Raw genomic sequence first — 22,167 nt, forward strand, 5'->3', positions numbered from 1 at the left:
TCATTGCATGCTGTTGCACAGCACTCTAGGGTAGGCTTAAACATACACTTCTCTATTAATCCTGAATAGACGTGAACCTGCACGTACAATTTCCTGGGGTGGCCTCAAGCAAATCATCTCACCTGCAGTGAGACAGATGAAAACTGTGCCATTAAGGTCTAACCTTGTGTTAATGTAAAGTGGAGGAGGGCAACAGAAATTGCCATGCCACAGGCTTGTAACTGAGAGCATTCCTTGGAGCCAGTAACAACCAGCAATACACGGTCCCAGCTTTCTGCATGTACTGCACCACGAACGGATAGTTCCTGTATATTGACATCCACTTACACAGCAACAGTCAAATGTCTCCATTGACTTATCCCACTTGCATTGTCAGTCACACTCATGGTCTTATCTCCAGGGAACTTCCAAAAGCTTCATATTCTGGCTGGAGTGCAAATTCCTACAACATGAAGCAAACACCTCTGGCCCCTGGAGCAGCACTCGTCCCGGAAACCTATGTTGGAAAACCCAGGGCACTCTAAAAGACCACGTGGCAGAAATGAACCTTTTCATTCTGAATCCACTTCTATTGCTGTTTTCAATCATCACTGGAGTCACACAGCATGCAAGTCAGAAAATAGACACCAGAGGTCAGCTAAGTGGCAAATACATTTGAGCAAATACAGATCAAGCACCCAGCCGCTGGCCTCAGCAAGGAACTCTGCCCAACTGATAGAGACTCAGAAACCTGGTGCTAACCTCACCACCCCAGTCATCAAACTGAAAAAGGTGCCAAATCTTACCTCTACTGCCTGCATCTCCAACTTGTTTTCCATAAAACATGCTCCCCAGCAATACTGCCATGAGCTCAAGAGAGAAACATTAGCAAAGCTGTTGAGTTCAGTGGAGACCTAAACCCAGCAGAGGAAGCCAGCAAGCCCCTCCACAAGCACATTCCTGCTCTCTGCCCACTAATCGGGCAATGAAGACAAAGTGAAAACCCAAGTGCTGAGCCAATGGATAAGCCGCCAGGAAACTTCAAACCACTCCAAGCATGACAGCCAATGGAAACTATGACGTAAAGTTCAGAAGAAGGTCAATGCTTCAAAATTTCTTTCTAAAGAGAGATTTTGTTCTGTTTTTCCCTTTGCAAGCAATCATCAGTAGTTCCAGAGTGCCAGAGAGACACAGAGAAGAAGGGTGGATGTATAAAGATTCTGGGGAGGGACTCTTCGTTAGGGACTGCAGTGATAGGACAAGGGGTAATGGATTCAAACTTAAACAGGGGAAGTTTAGATTGGATATAAGGAGGAAGCTCTTTACTGTGAGGGCGGTGAGGCACTAGAATGGGTTGCCCAGGGAAGTTGTGAATGCTCCATCCCTGGCGGTGTTCAAGGCCAGTTTGGACAGAGCCTTGGGTGACATGGTTTAGTGTGAGGTGTTCCTGCCCATGGGAGGGGGGTTGGAACCTGATGATCGTAAGGTCCTTTCCAACCCTAACTATTCTATGATTCTATGACTCTATAAAAAAGAGGCAAAATAAATTCTAAAGTAAAGGTTTAGGCACATGATTTTTAACCTTTGGTACAATGCGTGCATCTGCAAAAGCTTACACTGATGGGCATGGAAGTGGTTTAAATGGCTGTGCACGTTCTACACAGCCAGCAACCCACTGGCACCATGAGGTCAGTGGAGTTGGATAGACTCTACAGCAGTGACCCCTAAAGGTGTCAAAACATTTTTATACTTATTTAAAAACTTTGGAGATCTAAAATGAAAGCCTTTGACCACCAGAAGAAAAGGGATTACTTTGTTGCAATGAGATTCTGGTCTTCTCCTGTGTCTAACTGGCCTGCAGCTAAGTATGTCACCACATTGCCTTCAGGTTTTCTATTTAGTGCCATAATAACACAGAGAAATATTACATCGAAGGGGGTACTGCTCTCCTTCAGGAGTCCTTCAGGACTAGACCACCTTTGTATGAAACCAGGGAAAAAAAGCCAACAAAAAACCCTCTGGGTTTTGTGCCAGAAGCTGTGTGCTCTGCTTTTGACTAAGGTCCACTCAGAGCTCAGACAACAGTTTTAACGTATTTTGGATATAGACTTAGGTTTTTCAGAAGCAAAATAGAACCATGACACCAATTCAGCCCCAGTTGTTTTCCTCTCTCCTCCTGTTGTGTTTCATGGCAGCTTTCTCTACTTCAAGGCTAGTGCACATGAAAACCCATCTCTTACAACAACCAGCAATCACTTATGCGACTCTTCAGATCAAGCCAACATAAGAACCACGTGAACTCACAGATACAGAAAGCAGGTTCAGAGATGATCCAACCAACCAACATGGCTTCACTGCTGAGAGCGCTGTCAGCCTGAAGGTCACTTCTAACCCCACTGGTTGTAAATACATAATCCGCTAGCTGGCTGCTAGAGAGTTCTCGCTGGGCTGTCACGATATTTGCCTACAATCTGGTGTGTAGTCCCCAGTGAGGTCCATTTCTCACAAGGTGATCACTTGATGCTTCTCTAAAATACAGAGCAGAATGTGTCACTGAGTGTTTCCAGAAAAATCAGCTCCCAGTGGAAACCCAGGAGGAGAGACCAGCAGATCTTCTCTCCCTCACATCCATCAGTGTGGAGTCCCCTGATAAAGAATGAAATGACTTGTGGGTAGGAAGTGACAAAGGGCAATTAAAATTATATTAAACTTTCTCATGGCATTTCTCTGGTGTTTTCTGCAACACAAATGTCAGAAGATTAGTTTGTTTACTGCCCACAAATGCAACAACAACCACAATTGCTTCTCAAGGAACATTCAGTACAGCAACACTCCAGGTTCTTCTCTTTTTCCACAGCATCTGCAGGTGGCCTATCATACCTGAGAACACCAATGCATGGTTCTGAAAGCAAGAGGGGCCCTCCCTGAGCTCAGAGATCCAGGACCACTATCAGTAAGTGAGGAGAAAACCCATACTATCTGCCAGAAAGAGACCAAGAGAGATATGCAACCGTGGGCTACAGTGTGCCCTATACCACTAAAGGCAAAATTCTTTGATTAAATCAGTATTAAACTCATGACTCTATTCCTGACTTTAAACTGTTATCAATGAATGGAGAAGCTGGTTAACAAGATTAGCCATAGAGGTGTTGCTGCACATTGCAACTACATGACTGCGTCCTTAAATGCGTGCATAAAAACGCACACAAGGGTCTTGACTGAAGCCCATCAGCAACTATTCACCCAAGCAGCTACCTGTTGCTGCAGATAAAATGCTTATCACATCACAGCCTGGCCCACTGTGTGTTAAGCACATTCAAGTGAGAAGGCAAGTGATTTGTTCAGGCTACTTCCATTTTTGGGATAACTTTGACCTCAGTCATTTGTCTGGGCTGTTCCAGTTAAACTTCCCTTCTCTGAGTGACTATCAAAGTACTCAGAATAGTGGGAGGAAGATCTCCTCCTGGGCATCGCAGGAGCTTAGGATGTGTCAGATAAATGCATCAAAGAGAAGATTATTCCCAAACGCTAAAAACCCACTGGAAATACATGTGACAGCCCCAAGGCAGTCTGACACCAGCATCTCTCAGCTGGGGCTGTTACACAAACAGCTCATATTTTACTCAGAGTGAAGAAATCACATGCATCATGGTTCTCTGACGCTCTTTAATCTTAACACAGCTGTGAGCTTCTTTCAGCAGAGAAACCTTCTGGGTGAATGTGACCTTTGGATAAATCCTTGCATGTTCTCTTTTGGTGGTATTTATTGTTACAGTCAGGCTAATGATTCACTTTGTGAACAGCCCAGGGAGGGACGTTTTTTCCAGCAGCCCCACAGACCTGCAAACATGTTCCTCCATCACTGTCACACCTGTACTGCAAAAGGGGAAAACAAAGGGTCAACCAAAAAAAACGGGTATTCTTTTCACACAGACAGACTGTATTCATGCCCATAAGGTAAATAAGGGAACACTAAAAATTGCTAATATTGAGGCAACTGGTTTCTGGTAGACTCTGTAATAAGTTATTACTCTTTTCTGGAAACACTAGCTACCAGTACATAATGACTTTTCCTCAGCCAAAAGGACAAGTAAGGTGTCACTGTGATTGCAGAACATTCCCATTCAAAGCAGGCAATGGACACTAAAAGGAAAAAGGACAAAACCAATACAAGCCTGGAAACCTAAACCACGTGTCTCTCTGCCAGCTTTCAGACATAGCATTAATCTTAACATAAAGCTGGTTTCCTTGCAGTTGACACTCAATGTTACAAAAATTGGTTTTGCTCCTATTGCACATAAACATAGTAAACTTCTCTTGGTTGTTCCACCCTTAGCTCACAACACATTCATTTTGCTGAGCCAACACGAAGCTTGAATTCAGTCTGACCGTGTAATTTGACAGGCTCCAAGCTGCCAAGGAAGGGAGGTGTGAAAAACTCCTGGGTAAACTACTTCACTGGGTCTAACCGGTGAGTGGGTTATTGGGCTACTTTGTGAAATACAACTCTGTCTAGGGCCCTGAGAGCTGAACTAGCCCCACTCTTGCCACTGACAAAAGATGAATCAAAGAGTTTGTTCATGTCAAAGTGGAAGGCTCTCTTCACATCTGAATGGAAAGCAGACTTAAGAATTTTATTAGTACCTTAAGCCTGCAAATGAAGGATGCTGCCAGCCTCAAGCCAGCATCTGCAAGAGATTAATTTCATAGAGACTGTTTAAAAAAATAGCAGTGTTCAGATCTTTAGCAATGTATATAATTCAGGCAACAGTCAGAAGCAGTCAAAAATACATATGCTGTATATGTAGGAGTGATAGTCACGTAATATGTTGGTTTATGAGATGAGGCTCTGATCTCTGACTTTCCTGGCTCAAGCTGTTCTTTCAGGCACCTGATGTTTTTAAATGATAAAACTTCTTACACAAAAGCAAGAGTAATGACCTGGAATGAGTTCAGGTGCATTTTTGTGCTTCCCCGGGAAGAGCAGTCCATGTCACAACAGTCACCACATTGTCTGCAGTAATTCTGTATATGGATACAGGGACAATACTGACTGTGGAATTCAGCAAGCTATGTTGTCACAGCCCAAGATGGAAACAGTAGGACAGCGCAAGAAACTCCTGTTGCTGCTGTTCGTTTTGTAACCACTCAACACACAATTCTCCCTCCCTTAGGCTACCAATCCAGCATTTTCATGCACTCTACGCAACCCCAACAATGGCATGTCAAAGGGGTATGTCCACAATTAAAAGGCTGTTTAAAGCAACACTCTATCGCTAATTTCTGTAAAGCATTGTAACAAACATTATAATAAACTCCGGAGTCATTCTGAAAGTCAAAGAAACTCTTGGAAAAGGATGCTACTGGAGTCTATAACATGCAATCTTCCGTTTTCAGACAACATCCAGACTTGGTAGGCCTTAGAGGAAAAATAAAGCTTAGTTTGCCCTCAGTCAATATTGGTTCTCAAGTCAATAAATCTTACTATTGACCACAACACAGAAACCAGCAACTGTTTTAATATCTTCTTCTAGAGTTTAATTATAAACACTGGGGAAATTTGTCAACTCTTGACTTCCTAGTCATATGGAAAAGTTTTTAAACATTCTGCATAGATCACTGTCAATCAGGCTCATCACAGTTATGGAACTAAAACGTACTCTACCAACAGTATGTACACAGTATCTTTAACCTTGGCATTACTTTGAACCCATCTGCTGCAAGGATGATGAAGATAATAAATAGCATCTTTTTATGTCACAAGAGTTATTATATCCAGTGCCACGGTTAAATTTCCTCTACCCATATAAAACTGTAACTTCTATAGATAGGAGATGTTGACAAAAATCCCTGTGGTATTCCGTAACTAAAATACTTTCCTGGCCAAGTACTTCATCATTTGGAAAGAAATACGAACAGCACTGAAAGACAAAGAGAAATAAAAGAGACAGGTGAAGGAAATTCTGGGGGCTGCGAGACAGCACACAGTTTGCATGCAGCTGATAAAGAGAACCACGCAGTGTGAATTCCTTGCCTCAAAAACCAGATGGGAATCCTGGCCAGGGATATCGCTTGGCTGCCCCGTAACACAGGCTGTGGCTATGCAATAGATTATGTCAAATCAAGCAGCAGACTAGGCATCTTGGGAGAAAACACAGCTCAGGAGAGAATAACCTGCTGGAGAAGTTTGTTCCCTCATTGCCTCTCTGCCACTGTGTTCTGTGTGATCTTGCCCAGCCATGCAGAGGACATGTTTCAAAGGTGCTTGCTAACTGCATTCTTCACCTGCAAGGGATGGATGGACACCAGTTTGAAACAACTGCATATAGATGAGACTAACCAGAGAGACAAACTATCTGCAGATCAGCACAGGACAGTTAGAGGAGAGCTGGAATATGAACCAAATATCCCTTCCGAATGGGCTGAAATGTCTGTGTAATGTATTTCAACTTTGTGTTCCTGGGTATTTTTGAAATCAGATATTCGTTGCTAATCACAGAATCAGCCAGGTTGGAAAAGACCTTTAAGATCAAGTCCAGACATTGCCCCAGCACTGCCAAGGCCACCACTAACACATGTCACTGAAGGCCTCGTCTACACAGTTTGTGAACACTTCCAGTGACAGAGATTCCACTACTGCCTTGGAAGTGATTGCAGTGAAGATCTGGGCCTTCTGTAAAGTGAGGAATCATGATGCAAATAATGGGAAATATGTATTTCAGCCACTGACAAAACACAGCCTAATTAATGTATAGAGTCTGAGGCATGTGAACAAACTCAATGGCAGATAAAGTAGCCACTTGCTTGTGGGATCTGTGTAGTTCTTCTCTGATTACAAAACAATCTTAGACTCCTTCAAGTGATATCTTGGTGATCCTGCTTTACATTGCCAGCAAATCATCTTTATCCTTGGGAATTAAGCCAAGAAGTGTATTCCTCATGCTATGCAGTCTATAAGCCCTTTTTGAAAGTTTTCTGTACCTACAGCAAATCATGAAATAATTGAAAGCTTACGTCACCTTTTGAGCACATCTATGATCTATGCCATCACCTTGCCATGATGAAAAAAAACCTCTCCAAAGGGTATGGAAATATATTCATGAACCATGGGCTAAGAAATCAGTAAACAGAGAAGAACCACGCAGACAAATGAGCAGAACAACAAAAACGGGCTTTCAAACCTTAGCCAAATCCTTGATATCTGAAAACAGAGTACGGGGGTTTTCTTGCATACTGACTCCTCCAGCTCCAAAAGCAAATCTTTTTAGTCCTTGCCTCAGCCCATTACTAGGTTTTGACTTGTTTTACAGTCCTTAATTGCCAAAGACACATTTGCTGCTTGAAGTATTAATGAGTTATTTGTCATCTAACTGGGCCTTGCAGGAGCAGAGAAGATTTAGTGCCTTCTTAAAAAGATTAGCAATGCCTTCTTCTGAAAGTCTGAGAAGAATCTGTGCTTTGACAAGAATAAGACAATGCGCTTCTTGTGCATGTGAAACCTCTTAAATCCCATCAGAAGGACTTGAGCTTGAGGCCAGGAACCAGGCACTTTCACATTTTAATCTCAAATCTGCTCTCGGCTTCCTGCACAGCAAAGAACTCTCTTCATTTCAGCAACTTTAAACCAGGGTGCAGTGAGAATTAAATGTTTACACTGCAATTTGAAAATGTAAAGTGCTAAGAAGGAGCACTTAGGAAATGAACTTTGTAAACTTTTTCCTTGCTGCCATGGTATCCACCATCCTCAACAGCCTCTTATTTCATGTACTCAGACTACATAACCTTAAGCACTCACTCTCTGTAAACTACATACCTCACTTGAGAGCTGATGTACAAAAATCAGCTGTCTGAATGCCTTAGCACTTACGACAGCTTCCTCTGGACTGATCATAAGAGAAATTACTTGCTATTAATTTTCACATGCTGGATTTATTTTAGCTTTTATGTTTCAGGAATATTATCTAAACAGAATGCTAGTTGCAGGAGTACCCAGGAATGCAAGAAAACTTATGGTTCCAACTCCCTTCAGTATTCCCAGTACATTCCCCACCAACTTTAATTTCAGCTGGCTTAAGTCTGGGAGTCAGGGAGAGATTTAAATGCTCTCATCCTCTGCATATCATGATGAAGAGGTGAAATCACAGCACCTGCTTGCACATATACAGAGCCCTTCATTTGGGTGAAAGTATAACACTACCGCTCCCTTTGGGTGAGGAAAGGACTTTTTATGGTATGGATCCAGTGGCATTTTAGTTCTAACCCCTGCTCCAGGATGGCACTGGCAATCTCCAGGGTTGAGACCTCACCATCATAAATTTATGCCTGCTCTGACATGTCTACCAGAAAGCAGAGCCACACACGTTTCTAAGTAGCATCTCAACAGCTTAAAGGGTGAGTGAACCTCACACATACACCCATGTATCCAGCCTGTGCTGCACACCTTAGCCATAGGTACTGTGGTGGTAAATATTTGAGATGGATGAATACATATTCCTGTGTAAGCACAAGTATCTCCACCCATTCTTGCCTTGATTCCCACAAGTCTGCTGTTTGCTCTGGTTGTTGTGATACCCTAAGGTACAATAATGCTCAGTTGCTGAGAACTGCCATGCGGGTCCACGAGATTTTGCTGTCATGCCCCAAGTCCTCATCAGCAGTGGCCCTGCTGCATACAGCTGTGTAGGACCTGTGCGCTTGCAGTTAAACAAGGGCTGTGCCTGCTTCTCATCACACTACCAGCCCCTGGTGCTTGACCTGCTCTTGCTTTCGGTACTTTGCCGCAGAGGGAACAAGCATTTTGCAGGTCGAACAGCAGTGATAGAGGCCTCCCAAAACAGCTTGTGCTGCCCTTGTTTTTAAGGCTGCATTAATCACCAGTAACGTGAGGTGCTGATTCCCTCATGTGCTGTGAAGACTGAAGGAGAAACAAGAGTTGAGTAATTAGCAGAAGTTAATAGCCTTACACACTAGCACTTTTCACACTTGAGAGGGCAAGTGTGGAATATGGGACCTTCACATGCGTATAAATACAGTGAGCTCTTACAGAGATGGACAAGAGATGAGCAGGTTTAGAATCAGAGAATCCAAGACTGGTTTGTGTTGGAAGGGACCTTAAAGCTCATCCAGTTCCAAGCTCCTGCCATGGGCAGGGACACCTTCCACTAGAGCAGGTTGCTCCAAGCCCCATCCAACCTGGCCACGGATGGGGCAGCCACAGCTTCTCTGGGCAACCAGTGCCGGCACCTCAGCACCCTCACAGGGAAGAACTTCTTCCTTATATCTAACTGAAATCTCCCCCATTTAAGTTTGAACCCATTCCCCCTAGTCCTATAACTACAGCCTCTGATGAAGAGCCTTTACCCCAGATTGCTACTTTATACCACAGACATCTAAGAAACTGACACGGTGCAATCTCGAAGCCTGGGAACCCCAGATTTTTTTGGATGCCCTGTGAGATCTAGAGATCAACAGTAATACTGAAGGAAAAGACCTTCAGCCATTAAAAACACCCACAAGAAAGCTTTTAGTTCAATCTAACCCACATAAAGTCTCCAGAATAGACCCCTCACTTGCAGCAAGTCAGCTCTATGAACAACGACAGCAAGCTTGATAAGCTGCTCAGAGCTGTCAAAACCTTCCTAGGGCAAACTTTCTACAGGAAAGTTTTTGTGCTGGTCACAGCTCACGTCCTGCTTTGTCTGGTTATCCTGCCAGAAGCATAAATGAACTCATAAGAATAACAGGAGGATTAGGTTAAGCTTATTTTTAAAGCTTTTCCCACAAATTCATCTCATTTGCCTGCTTATAAACACCCTCGTTCATCTTTGCTGTGTGTCTAATTAGGCAGGATATACTGCAGGTGGCTTAAAATAGGAGCTGAAATATAGTAGCTTTGCAGTTATGCATGTTAAAGGAAAGGTAATTAAAATTTCATGCTATGAGATGTAAACTGATCATCTCAGGGGCCTGAAAGGGATTCCTCCACCATCTATGACATGGTACATTCGGTCAGCTACAGTATGGGTGGGTTTCTTCTTCCTTGCAACACTTATTAGCCCCTGCCCAAGATAGAATGTGAGATCTGATGGGCTGGTTTCTTGAATTATTTATTCGTGGCAATACACACATTACCATCAGCTAAGCATCTCTGGATTGCATTTAAAATCAATACTGCAGTGAAGCTGAAAACGTAAAAAGCTAAAATGAATTAAAACAAGCCAGCAAAGAAAACCCTGCTGTGAACCTTAGAGGTTAATTAAAATGAGATCAAACAGTGGTCTTGGGTTCCGTAGCAGCTGTAGTTAAAATCCTGCGGTACCTGACAGAGAGTGGTTTCCTCTGATGATGCTGACAGCTTCTCTGAACAGCATCTCTCCAAAAAACGGGATTGCTTTTTGCAGCTAAAAAGAAGCCTTCAGTGTTGCTGTATTTTTGCTTTGGCAGTAGATCGAATTGCACCAAATGGCCTGCAGTATCCTTTAAAACATGTCCACAAGGGAGGATATCATTCTGCTCTTTTACCAGCTCCTTGCCACACCTGCTCTCCCTTTTAAAATCCATGCCTTGTATTATATGACTGAAATATCGGGGGTGTTTTCCAGAATGTGAAATTAGAATCATTATTAATGTGAAACAATTATTACTCCATGCAACAGGGGTGTGCTTGTCTTTTGCCATGATACTCCTAGGGCACACTCATGCTTATTATGAAATAGTGGCATCTTAAGATTGCAGCTTAAATAAGGACATTTGAGATGGTGAACTTTATATTAGAGAAGTTATGCCTAGGGCATGTTTAAAAGCCTATCAGATAAGCTTTGAAAAATGGGAGGGACAGCAGACCTAGCACTGCAGTCTTCTTCTACACACTTCTTACAGCCAAGAAGAAAGAACCACAAGTCAACTCAAGTTAGTTAACTCAGTTGCCTATGACCAAACAAATTAGGACTTCTGCCTTGAAAAGCCACCACTTAGATTTCCCCTTGGAAAAAAGTGGCAAGCAGACAGGAAAGAGGAGCCCCAATCTGAGGCTTTTTTTTGCCTAGCCCAGTGAAGAATGGACACACTGTCTCTGAACCAGCTGAAGCTTCCTTAAGTTGTCTGTGGTACAGCAAGGCTAACCAAGGATTACTAACTGATGTGAGAGATCAGTGTAATAAACCCGCATGGGAGAGGAACAGTCGCAATGATGAAAACCTGTCTCTCAAATATAGCAAAATTCCCACTGACTTCAATGCATCAGGATCTTATCCCATGACTCCAAGGCATGGTAGAAAAACAAAACCACCCTACCAAACCTCTGTTAAAGGTAATCCACAAATAACAAGATCTGAGAATGCAGTCATATACTGACAAAAGAAAAGGGAATTTATGGTACTCCGCTTTTCTGTTCAACGTCTCTCCCTACTTCCTCACAGTTCCTACCATCCTTCAGGATCACTTTTGACCTTGTTTTTTCAGATGCAGACTCTCACATTTGTCAGACACTAGACAATGAGAAAGACAGTATTAGGTTATGAAACACCTGACTTGAATTTCATTGAGCCAGGTAATAAACCAGAAAGAAATGAAGTTTTACTAGGCAGAAGCAGGTTTTTCTAATAAGTCTCTATATACCTGAATGCATGATAATCGCAAATTGAGTTCATTCCTGGAAAGGAGAGAAAAGAAGCCTCATGTTGCACTTGCAACCAGTAGGAAACAACATCTCATTCAGTGTAAAAGGACAGTGTCAGGTAGGGTTGTGATCATGTAATTAGGTAAGCAAAACATACACATTCCAGACATGCCACCCTTTGAAGAAAGGAAACTTTCCTGGGTTCTTATCACAGAGCAGTATCGCTGCTTCATCTGGTTTTTCTACTAAAAAAATCCTTCTTTGTTAAAAGAATAAAATCATTAACTTTCCATATAGGGAAGCACAAAGTGGGTCATCAGGGAAGCATGAGCTTTCTGGCTGGAAGCAAGCCATGGCTGGTCCCAGGTGAATGGTGTCTGTCCAACACCACTGTCTTCTCAGAGTTTAGAACCCTCTCCACCTTCATTCCCCCCATTTGCAATACCTCAACAGGAAAGGAGACATCTGTGAATCCTCTGGCACTGCTTCAATGTTTTACAGCTGTAATAACCACTGATACAAAGAGAAGAATGTTTTCTAGCCCCAAATTCCTGAGGTACTTTTCTAAACAGACACAAGTGGATAGGGCTTGGTTATGTGAAAAATACCCCACCAGGGCCAGGAGTGTGGGGGAAGATGAAGAGGAATCCTGATCCACAGAAAACTGAGCTCAGCTTGGCTTCAGATTTATCTTTTCTGACCATTCAAACCTATTTGTCCAAATCCAAACTTCTAATCATTACATCTAAACAGTATTTTTCTGGCAGCTTGCACCCACTCTTGGCTACATCAGACAAAAAATACTTCAAGGAGGACGCTTAACACAGTGGTGATCTACAGACTTATATATATGTGTCATTTCTGCAGTACTCCTTACCATCAGCACACAGATAGCGCTGCTAGAAATCCCAAAGTGTGCTGGACACTACAAAGTCTGTTTTCTCCCATTTGATAGCACTGCCAGCCACCAGAATCATAGAATCATAGAATAGTTAGGGTTGGAAAGGACCTTAAGATCATCTAAGTCACAATGCTTCTTACCTGTAAGGCAGTGGTTTCATCATGGCAATACACAAGACAGCACAGGCTGATATTTAGAAATGGTTTGGGGAATAATGTCAATTCATATAGAGGCATAAAGTAAAGGCAGCAGGTGGGAGAATGTGTTCCCAATCACCAGTGCTCTTGTGAAGGTTGGGAACACTGGCTCTGTCTGTGCATTTAGACTTAGTCTTCTGTGCATTTCTCCAATGCAGATCTGCAAAGGCTCGCCTTGTATAAGTAGAATAATATAAAGCAGCGAAATTCTGTACAGAAAGTCTGAATTACTAAGCCCTTAATGCAAGCAACTAAAGCTCCAGTGGTAACTTCAGATGGTTGGAAGACTCAAAGATGCTGAAGAGAGTAGACTGGAAAGTGGCACTTCCAACTCATAGGAAACTCGAGTCCTGGTACAGATTTGCTTAAAAAAATACAGTTATTATTTCAAATATGTTTAAATTCCATTCTAACCAGAAGCTCTGTGGGTCGTACAGCTGCTCAGTGACAATTTGCCCAAGAAGCTGAGTAAATTGTTTCATCCTGAGCTCCTCTCTGTTGTGGTTACACTGCTGCTAGTACTCAGACTCAGGGCCAGCTTTGGGCAGGCAGTCAGACATGTGCAAGAACATCCCTACCTTAGCACAAGGGAGAGTGGGAGCAACAGCCCCTGCTCTGTGCCAGGGCAGCAAGGGGACAAGCCAAGGTCCATGCCATCAGTCCTGTTCTCGAGCCATCACCACTGGCTTATCTGGAAGTGGTGGACAGGCTGCTCTGCCCTGGGGAGAGTGGAAAGACACTGGTGCAGGAGCTGGGACAGAAATGACCCTGGTGGGCACTCAGAGCTACAGCTGCCCTTGGTCACACCACAGACGAGCCGTGGAGCAGCACAGGCCACTGCTGTGCCCACAGATACAGACAGGACCAGAAACCCTTATTTCTGTTATTGTGTATTCTGCAATATGCACCCTTGGCAGCAAACAGAGGGCTCCAGAGATCCCAGTTCCACCCACCCCTTTAACACTTTAAACCAGCTTTTTTGAAGTCCTTCAGCCTACATTTCTTTTGCACCATCCTGCTGAGCGAACACAGGGCTATAACCACATGAATTTACAGCTGTAGGACATCATTGTTAACAGGAAAAAAACCCTTTAAACCTTCAGCTTCAAAGCCACAAATCCTTGGTCCCCATCTTTTAAATACTGCTTGCATTAACTTAGCAATGCTACAGCTTACATGCTCTCAGCAGCTATTCACGGCGTATCTGTCAAACTTAATAACAGGCAGCTGATGGACTGAAACAACATTGCAATTTATGCTCCAACTTTGATCAATAATATTTTCACTGGTTAAACAGAATTCTTCAGAAAACCTGCAAAAATACAGCAGTTAACTGCATACAGTTACCTGGTTAATGGATAGAAACTCAATAACTGACTAACCAAGAGCCCAGATGGAGCAATGTCAGCAGAGTCCAAAGAACATTAAAGACAAAAATTGCAATAAAGTCGACTTGCAATACCTGCATGTATTTGATTCACAGATTCAAACAATGAGGCTATTACTATGTTAATTACTGCTTGCTATAAAATGCCAAATATGACTAAATTCAAGTGTTTGAGAGAAAACATACCTCTTAGGACAATTCAAAAAGAGTGCAATAGGTATGTATGTATGTATGTAACTTAAGTGTACGCTGTTGCTGTTAAAAACGTGACAATAATAGTGGCATTAACAAAAATGTAATAATAGGAAGAGTAATAATAAAAAGACTTGTCTCAAGACTTAGGAGCACAGATTTTCCAATCTCAAATAAGGAAGTCTGCTGCATGGCAAAACTAAGACACTGAATATTTTTCCAGAGCTATGGCAGCAGTGAGAGTTAAGTTAGACTTGAGCAACGTCTAACTACTCATTGATAAACTCAACTACTGTGTGAGTGTGTTAGAGGGGAGTGATATACTGATACCATGTTGATGTCACGTGCCAAAGCTGCTGGTGATACCAAACTATTAAACCCCAAAAAAAATTTACCAGAAAGCCACAGATGCTAATGAAGGCAGACTCCAAAAGTGTTAGTCAGTCCTATGCTTTCCTTTATGGTGTCTCCTTCGGCCCAACTCCAGCACTGCTGTCAGCCCCTGCACCCCTGTTTGGGGCTGCCAGTTGCCTTCTGAGGAGGCTTCTGAGAGGCATTGGGCATGGATGGGGGCACACTAGAGACCTGTCTCCCACGCCACGTTGCTCCCTGACCTCACTGGCTGGGGCTGGAGTCTCCTCCAGGCTCCTGCCCCAAAGGTACACAATGAGATCAGCCATGGGGTACAGTTTGGTGAGCACAGAAAGTTGTCTTCTCCTTCCTTAGTCCTCTAAGATCCCCAAATCCTCATCCAAGAGCTTAAAGAGTACCATAATAGTTCTTAATAATGTGATAGAGCTTTTTCTGGTAACAGCAGCATGAGAGATTCACATGTTTTTTAGTATTGCTTATACTCAACAGCAGTTTCAGGAGACTGAGTGCAAGCTTTATTGCATAAGTGGTCAGAGCATCCCCTCTAAAAGCCTGCTACTGAGTAACCTTGTTAACTTTCTTTGGCAAGGATGCTTAGCCATATTAAAAATCTCTAAATAGACAAGTGGCAATGGCGATGAGTGTCACTGTTAGCCTCTTCTTCACACAAAATTTACTGAAATATCCTGGAAATTCAAAATTTTTTCCCCGCTTAATGAACTTGCCTCCATAAAGTTGAACCCTAAAGGTTATTTTTAGAGTGTTATTCATGAGTATTGAACAACTAGCAATGCATTAAAGACAAACCAAAAATATCAACTCAAAACTAAACAAACCAAACCACAATTAAAAGCCCATAAAACGTGTCTAGTTACAAAACAAAGAATTAGAAGAGTGGTATAAAAGGAGATGCTAAAATTGTTAGTTTGCAGTCAGGACTATTCCACTATTTCTTGGTGCTTTCTTCTACCATGTGCTTTGCAGAGAAACACATCACCAAAGTCACAATGTCAAAAAGAAGGGTTAAGGGCAAGGTGCACAACCATTTCTCCTAAGGTGTCACAGTCCTATCAAGGTCAAGCTCAGGAGTTAACCATTTTTAACCTCACAACCATGTAGCTAGATCTTTACTCTTTTAAAACCATATCCTTTTCACCTAACAATCGTGACAATCTTGCTGTATATGTTTTTTGGATGGCTAATGAAAAGAGAAACTGCAGCTGTAAAAAAGAAAGAGACTTAAAATGAATCTGAGACCTCTTCACAAAAATCTCAGTAACACAGAGTCAGACAAATGTTTGCAATGCATTGGTCACTGCCTTTTCTCACTGGTATTTGGAGAAAACACACCCTGATTCGTAAAGTTCCTGCTGAGTTTATTTCTGTTTCTGAGAATTCTTATTAACAGTAGGTCACTACCAAAGCAGCACAAGGAAAATGAAGCAATGTTGATAATATAGGCAAGAATGACCAAGAAAGGTTAACTCTTGAGAATGCAGTATTTCAAATGGAAATACTATTTCCATTTGAAGCTATTAATTCAAAGAGGAGATGGATAATAAAATGAAAGAACCTGACCCTACCATTCTGCCTCATCACTTCCCTTACTGCTAGAAGCTTGTCCATAGTTAGTAAAGCAGAATTGTAAAACTATTTAGTTACACCCAGCCTGAAATTAGAAAACATTGACTAAAGATGCTTTTTTGAAAGACCCCAGTGAAAAGCTGTAAATGTCAGTTTAAATTTCTTTTAATGGTCATTTAAATTTTCTGCAAAACTACATCACCAGCAATGAGTTCTTTGAAAATAATGCGCAAGAAAATGCAAATCTCTTAAGCACACTTATTTATACTAATATACACAAATGCACGTGTGTTTATATAGGCAAAGATTTATGTTAGAAAGGTTCCCAGAACTTTCTTTGAATGCTTGTCCCATAATCACGACCCCCTTTTGGGAATTTCCTAGTATGAGAAATAGCCATGCTCATTGGATGAATTGCTTGCCCCAACTTTGTCAGGTTCTAACAAGAAGTACCATTCTACTAAATGCCATTATTTAATTTTAATTTATATTTTACCTTTGATTCCTGTATTGGAATCTAGTCTAACAGCTAGCAACATCTACATGGAAGCAAGCTAACAGCTACTTCTGACAGAATATGATGGTCATTTCAACATAAAGTTTCCTTAGGGAAAAATAGACTTTTCTACAAAAGGATATAATCAAATTAAATATTTGCTTGATTTCATTGTCTTTCCAGGACAAATAGAATACATCATTCTTAAGGAACAGAAATGCTCCATGCAAGCATGTAGAGATTTTTTTTTGGCTGCTGTAGCCAAAATATAAATCATTTTCCACTGTGGTGTCAGGAAGTGTATTGCACTAAATTAATCACTAGCTACTTTTAAAAAGGGACAAAAAATCCACTGCAAAATGAAACAAATCTCTCTGTGCCTGTTTCCCATTTGCATTGTCATCACTTACCTTTAGAGAACGACAGAAGTGAGATGGGAATGTTGCTGAAATGTATTCAACAGACCTTCTGTGTGCGTGTTAGCATCTCTAGTGCTCTCTGCTGTGCCTCCAGCCATTGGAAAAGATAAAGTATTATAACCTGCACACGATATAATCTTCACTATTTGCCAGGCTGCTAGCACAGGGATACACTATAGCAAACTAAATGCAGAAGCACATAGACTACAAGCCAAGCTGTGTGTCTTGTAGCATTTCCCAGTCCCAGACATATTCTGCTGGGCTAGATAAAAGTCTTTCTGTCATTATAAAAGAAAAGGAAAGGCAATTCATAAGGGAAATGGAGTAATTTTAGAAAGCTTTTCCTAATAAGCCCAACAGTTCCACAGATGTGCACAAGTGGGGAAAGTTGAGAGCGCAGAGATCAGGCAGCTCCATCCGCCACCATACAAATGTGACTTGGCTTTACTTTTATCTTTTTATGTCAGGCAATCAGAAGAAAAGCCAATTTTATTTACTGAGGGGCAAATAAACTCATGCCAATTAAAGAACAGAAATGATGTCTCTGTGGTTTAGACTGGAAGCATTTAAAAAATAAAAACCTTGAATAACTCACTCAGACAAGGCTTCTAGATCCTCATCTGTCTTCCTTTGCTCCCAGGGCAGGATGGGCACGCACTGAAACTTTCTGTTAACTCTCCCCTTGCAAATTCCCAGCTCACAAACTCCACCATCCAACAGGCACTAGTAATATTTCATATCTCTGCTTTAATGGAGTCATTTCAAAAATGCTTCCAGGAAGACACGCTTCTCTGGACCACAAGCAATAGCAATTAACGTCAGCCTCAACTTCACAGCTGACTTTGAAATGACTTGAAGTCTCTTCCTCTTCTCTCCTCAGTCTCCAAAAGTACTTTTTCTCTAGGTGATCACAAGCCTGCCTGCCCTTCTCACTACTGACTGCTCAGGTCTTTATTAGCTCAGGGTCATCTTTTCCTGATTCCTGACTCAGAAAAGCTCATCATAATGTAACTCTAGGCCTGTATATTAATTCACAGCAAAAGCAGCTCAAATCATGTGCTCAAATGCTACTGAACAGGAAGCCAGCTGTGTGGTTTTGCTCCTCACACAGTAACTTACCATCTCCTTCCACAGCAAGCCACACTTACCGGTAAAAAGTGGTATAATCCACCGTTGAATGACAGCTCTGGAACTCCCACGCTTTGAGTTTCTGGCATTCCCGATGGGCTCGGAGTTTCACCCTGACTGTCCCATGACAGAGCTCGGGCAGAGGTTTTCTCTGCGGGCGGCTGCAGAACTCATTGGACTCCACACGCCAGGACTCGGCAAAGTCATCCACATCGAACTTAAAGTTCCCGTCCCCCCCGATCAGGTCATCTCGCCTGTGCCCATTGTAGTTGCCACACAGACCACAGAGTCTGCCCTTCAGATGAGGCGCAGCCATGACTTCCACAAAGCTGTCTCCATCCCATGAGATTTCCAAGCCTAATAAAGAGATGAAACAAAAAACATGCACACACACACACACACAAAAAGAAAAAAAGAAGAAATTGAGGATAACAAACAGTGCCTTGTGTTTGTGAAACAGTGTTCATGGGAACCTAAACAAAGCCATTGGCTTCATTCTGATAATGTTGTTAGATTTCTATATACCTCCCAGTAAGTGCCTCTGGCAACTGTAGTGTCTCTTAAATCACATTCAATTACAATACACTCATGCCTGCCTCTGTTTATTTTTGTTCCTCCTTGCTAATGAGTGGGGTTATCCTAAAAAAATGTGGAGCCAAGGCAGAACTCCTCTCAACATGGAAAGAGGGCTCTTGCAACATTCTGCAAATGGTTTTTGTTAGGACAAGTTTCTACCTGATCTCGCAGGAGGCCCAGAATTTCAGCCATTGTCACCCACTGCACAGGACACAGACATACAAAGGTGTCCATGTCCCATGAGACTCCACCAGTGACCAGCTCATGGAAAACACCCTTTTCTTGCCTGCAAAGCTGACACTGATTGCTCATTTGAGTGAATACAGAATCACAGAATCATAGAATGATTAGGGTTGGAATATAACTGTTCCAATACAAGTACCTTATTTTGTGTGTGTGAAGATAGCTAGAAAGTGGACCACAGCAATATGTCAGAGGATAAAACTGTAGTAAGAAGGCATTCTGAACTCAATTCAAACTGTTTATTCAAAAGGTGTTAATTACCAACCTTTTGAAGCTGTCTTCCTCAGTCAGCAACACTAAGTAATGATGGTAGATCTCTAACCTTCACTTAGTGGGTGAGACGTAAGTGCTCTGCTACAGTCTGTTTTACAGTAGGCTTTTGCATTTCTAGTACCTCAAAAATTGGCTTCTGCAGGTGAAACACATTTTATCTGTCTGTACCCACCTAAAAGCTAGGTATCTAGCTCAAGTCAGCTGTCTGAGCACTCTCTTTGATGGAGAGAAACAGGCAGCTCAGGGTCAGAACGTGGGTGTCTAATACAGAGGGAATAAACTAACTTCTCAATGCCTCTCTGTTTCCAGTGATAATTTGGAGAGCCCAGCCATCAGGTGGAAGCTAAACTTCTAGTATTTACCTGGGTAACTGTCAATTCAATGAATTCCATCCTTTGAGGCACAAATATGTATCTCATAAGGGAAAGCAATTTTAGTATCATATGGAACAAAATCACCACCAAGAATTGCTGCTGCTTAACTTCTACCCAAACCAGACTTTCTTTTAATTGTTTCCAACGTCTGATGAATGCTACTTCACATCTCTGCAGTAACGCTGCACCTGAAGATAACAAATCATTTTGCTGCTAATTTATTCCCATAAAGCACCTGTGCACAGTGATTAGTTAAGGATAAACACAAGAATCTGCTTTTAAAGAGGATAATACAGATTTTACCCTCTTCTCCCTCCCTGACCAAGAATACCAAACAGCATCACTCTGTGGTGCAGGACCAGGGCTTTGCTCCACTTTTCTACGTTTACTGTTTGGGCTGGTGTAGCACCACCCTTTCCTCTTGTAAATCAGTGCTTGCCACTATGCGATCCAGATCCTGTCCTATCCTCATGTAAGTAATTATCATACCATTGACTCAGTTCAAAGCTGGAACCCCTCCTTTGGCAACACATCCCATTGTCTCCTATGACAATTCCTATCCACGCTGCAGAGTAACAGGGTGGGGCTCAAATGGCAATTATGGCTATAGAAGGGGTTCTTGGCCATTGGTTCATCCTGTCTTGGTGCTTGTATGGTTTACACCATGTCACCAAGGGTTTGGGGAAAAACGTACCCAGCAAGGATGAGCAGATAATTCTGCACCACCTATCACTATAGTCTATTGCATCCTATTTTCTTATCACTATAGGTTAGCAACCATAGGATAAATATGTCCTGAGCTATTACTGAAAGCAGTTTCAATTTATCTAATAAACCAAGCTTTGATAGACTCGTTTAGGTTGAAAAAGACCTTTAAAATCATCAAGTCCAACTGTTAGAGCCACTGTGTCCTCTTCCAAAGGCACTTTACACCCAGCCAACTGAGAAATTGTGCAAGACTACAGTTGTTAACGAAGCCAACACAGTGGCAAGTAGGAAAGCTGCCTTTTAAGCTGCTTCATATATTATCGTTGCTGGACAAATCCAAATTCCAGCTGTCTTTGCTTCTGACAACGCTGCACAAAACAAAACACAGCTTGACTTGCAGACACCAGATTAATACTGTTGTGCTGGCATTTACAAAAAGCTTCCATTAACTTATAAAGTAAGATTTCTTCACACTTGAGAATCATATGAACTATTACAAAGCTTGAAGCATCAAGATCCAAATTCTCAGTTCTCTTCAGAAAATAACTCCATTTTTAAAGCAATGTTCAACTTCTTCCCCAAGTGAGCTCCCTCAGAAGCTGCTGACTTTAACACCAGCTAATGATTATATTTTAAATTTCTTTTTACAACTCCTCTTTTTTCTCAAGCCAATACTTACTTTCAGTGAAACCCATCACCTTCATTATAAAAGGTTAACTATAAAATTGAAGATCCATGTGTACTCTGTGAGAGTTGTTATACTTCTTACATGTTGCTCTGAGAGCAATCAGTATGCAGCTAAGAGTAAAAGAAATTCATCACTTTTCATCTCAGCATACAAAAAATGCACATTTTTAGATTAGAGAATCCTGCTTTGATTACGGAATTTGATTTAAGAGATTCACAGTTGAGCTATGACAAAAGGATGCCCTTTCCTCTAGCTGGGTATTGTATATTCTACTGTAACTGCTCAGATATCAGGGTAATTTCTAGCTTTGATCAACAGCCTGAAGGCTTCTTTCCATAATGAAGCTTATTCCCTTTTGAGGCAACGAGGAAGGGTATTTACTCCTAGATGTATGACAATTTCGACAGACACTGATGGCATTGTGTAGAGTGTGCCTTTTTGTTTGGTCACAAGCCGAAAGTTCAGTTGGTTTCTGTAAACCAGCAAGAGCTGTGACAGATGGGACTATGCTATGGAGCTACGTTTTTAATGGTCTCCTTGGCAGAAAGAAATTGTTTGGAAGAGTTTGTTCGTGCTTATAACCCCTTTCCTTCCCCCTGTCCCAAAATGGATGAGTTTCCCATTCACTTGGACACGAATCAGTATCCAAGAGATGTGAAGCCAAAGGATGCAGCATCTGTCCGATCTGGGGATGTGCAGAAAAGGGATATTCTCTGAGTTACTTTTTAAGGTTTTCCAATTTTCCCCTTTCTTTGACGAATGCTTAACCAACTTGTTACTTGATTTCTTAACTTGGCACACTATGTGCTCTACTGCATTTAAAAAAAAAAAAATCCTTCTGGATTTATGCACATCACCCACTGAGATCCCCATGCTGGGAACTCCCATCAATTGTTCTGCCTGATTTTTCATGGTAAAGGCATCCTCAAGAACTGGCAGACCACTCATCCCTAAGGATTTAGTGCCAAAGCGGCACAGAAAACCTCAGCAAAGAAGCTTTGGGAAAAAGATCAACACAGAAACAACAAAATGT

General features: G+C 42.0%; 1 protein-coding gene across 1 annotated transcript in view; it reads right to left on the reverse strand.

Moving 5' to 3' along the window:
* Nucleotides 1–22,167, reverse strand: part of BMPER (BMP binding endothelial regulator) — a gene marked incomplete at both ends in the record, with an annotated part of 141,762 nt that overhangs the window by 23,351 nt on the left and 96,244 nt on the right. The window contains one exon of the mRNA XM_080611127.1: nucleotides 18,293–18,629. Coding sequence (XP_080467253.1) covers nucleotides 18,293–18,629 — 337 coding nt within the window. The remainder of the gene's footprint in view (nucleotides 1–18,292; nucleotides 18,630–22,167) is intronic.

The sequence above is a fragment of the Psittacula echo genome (assembly GCF_963264785.1).
Source record: "Psittacula echo genome assembly, chromosome: 2".
Lineage (NCBI taxonomy): Eukaryota > Metazoa > Chordata > Aves > Psittaciformes > Psittacidae > Psittacula > Psittacula echo.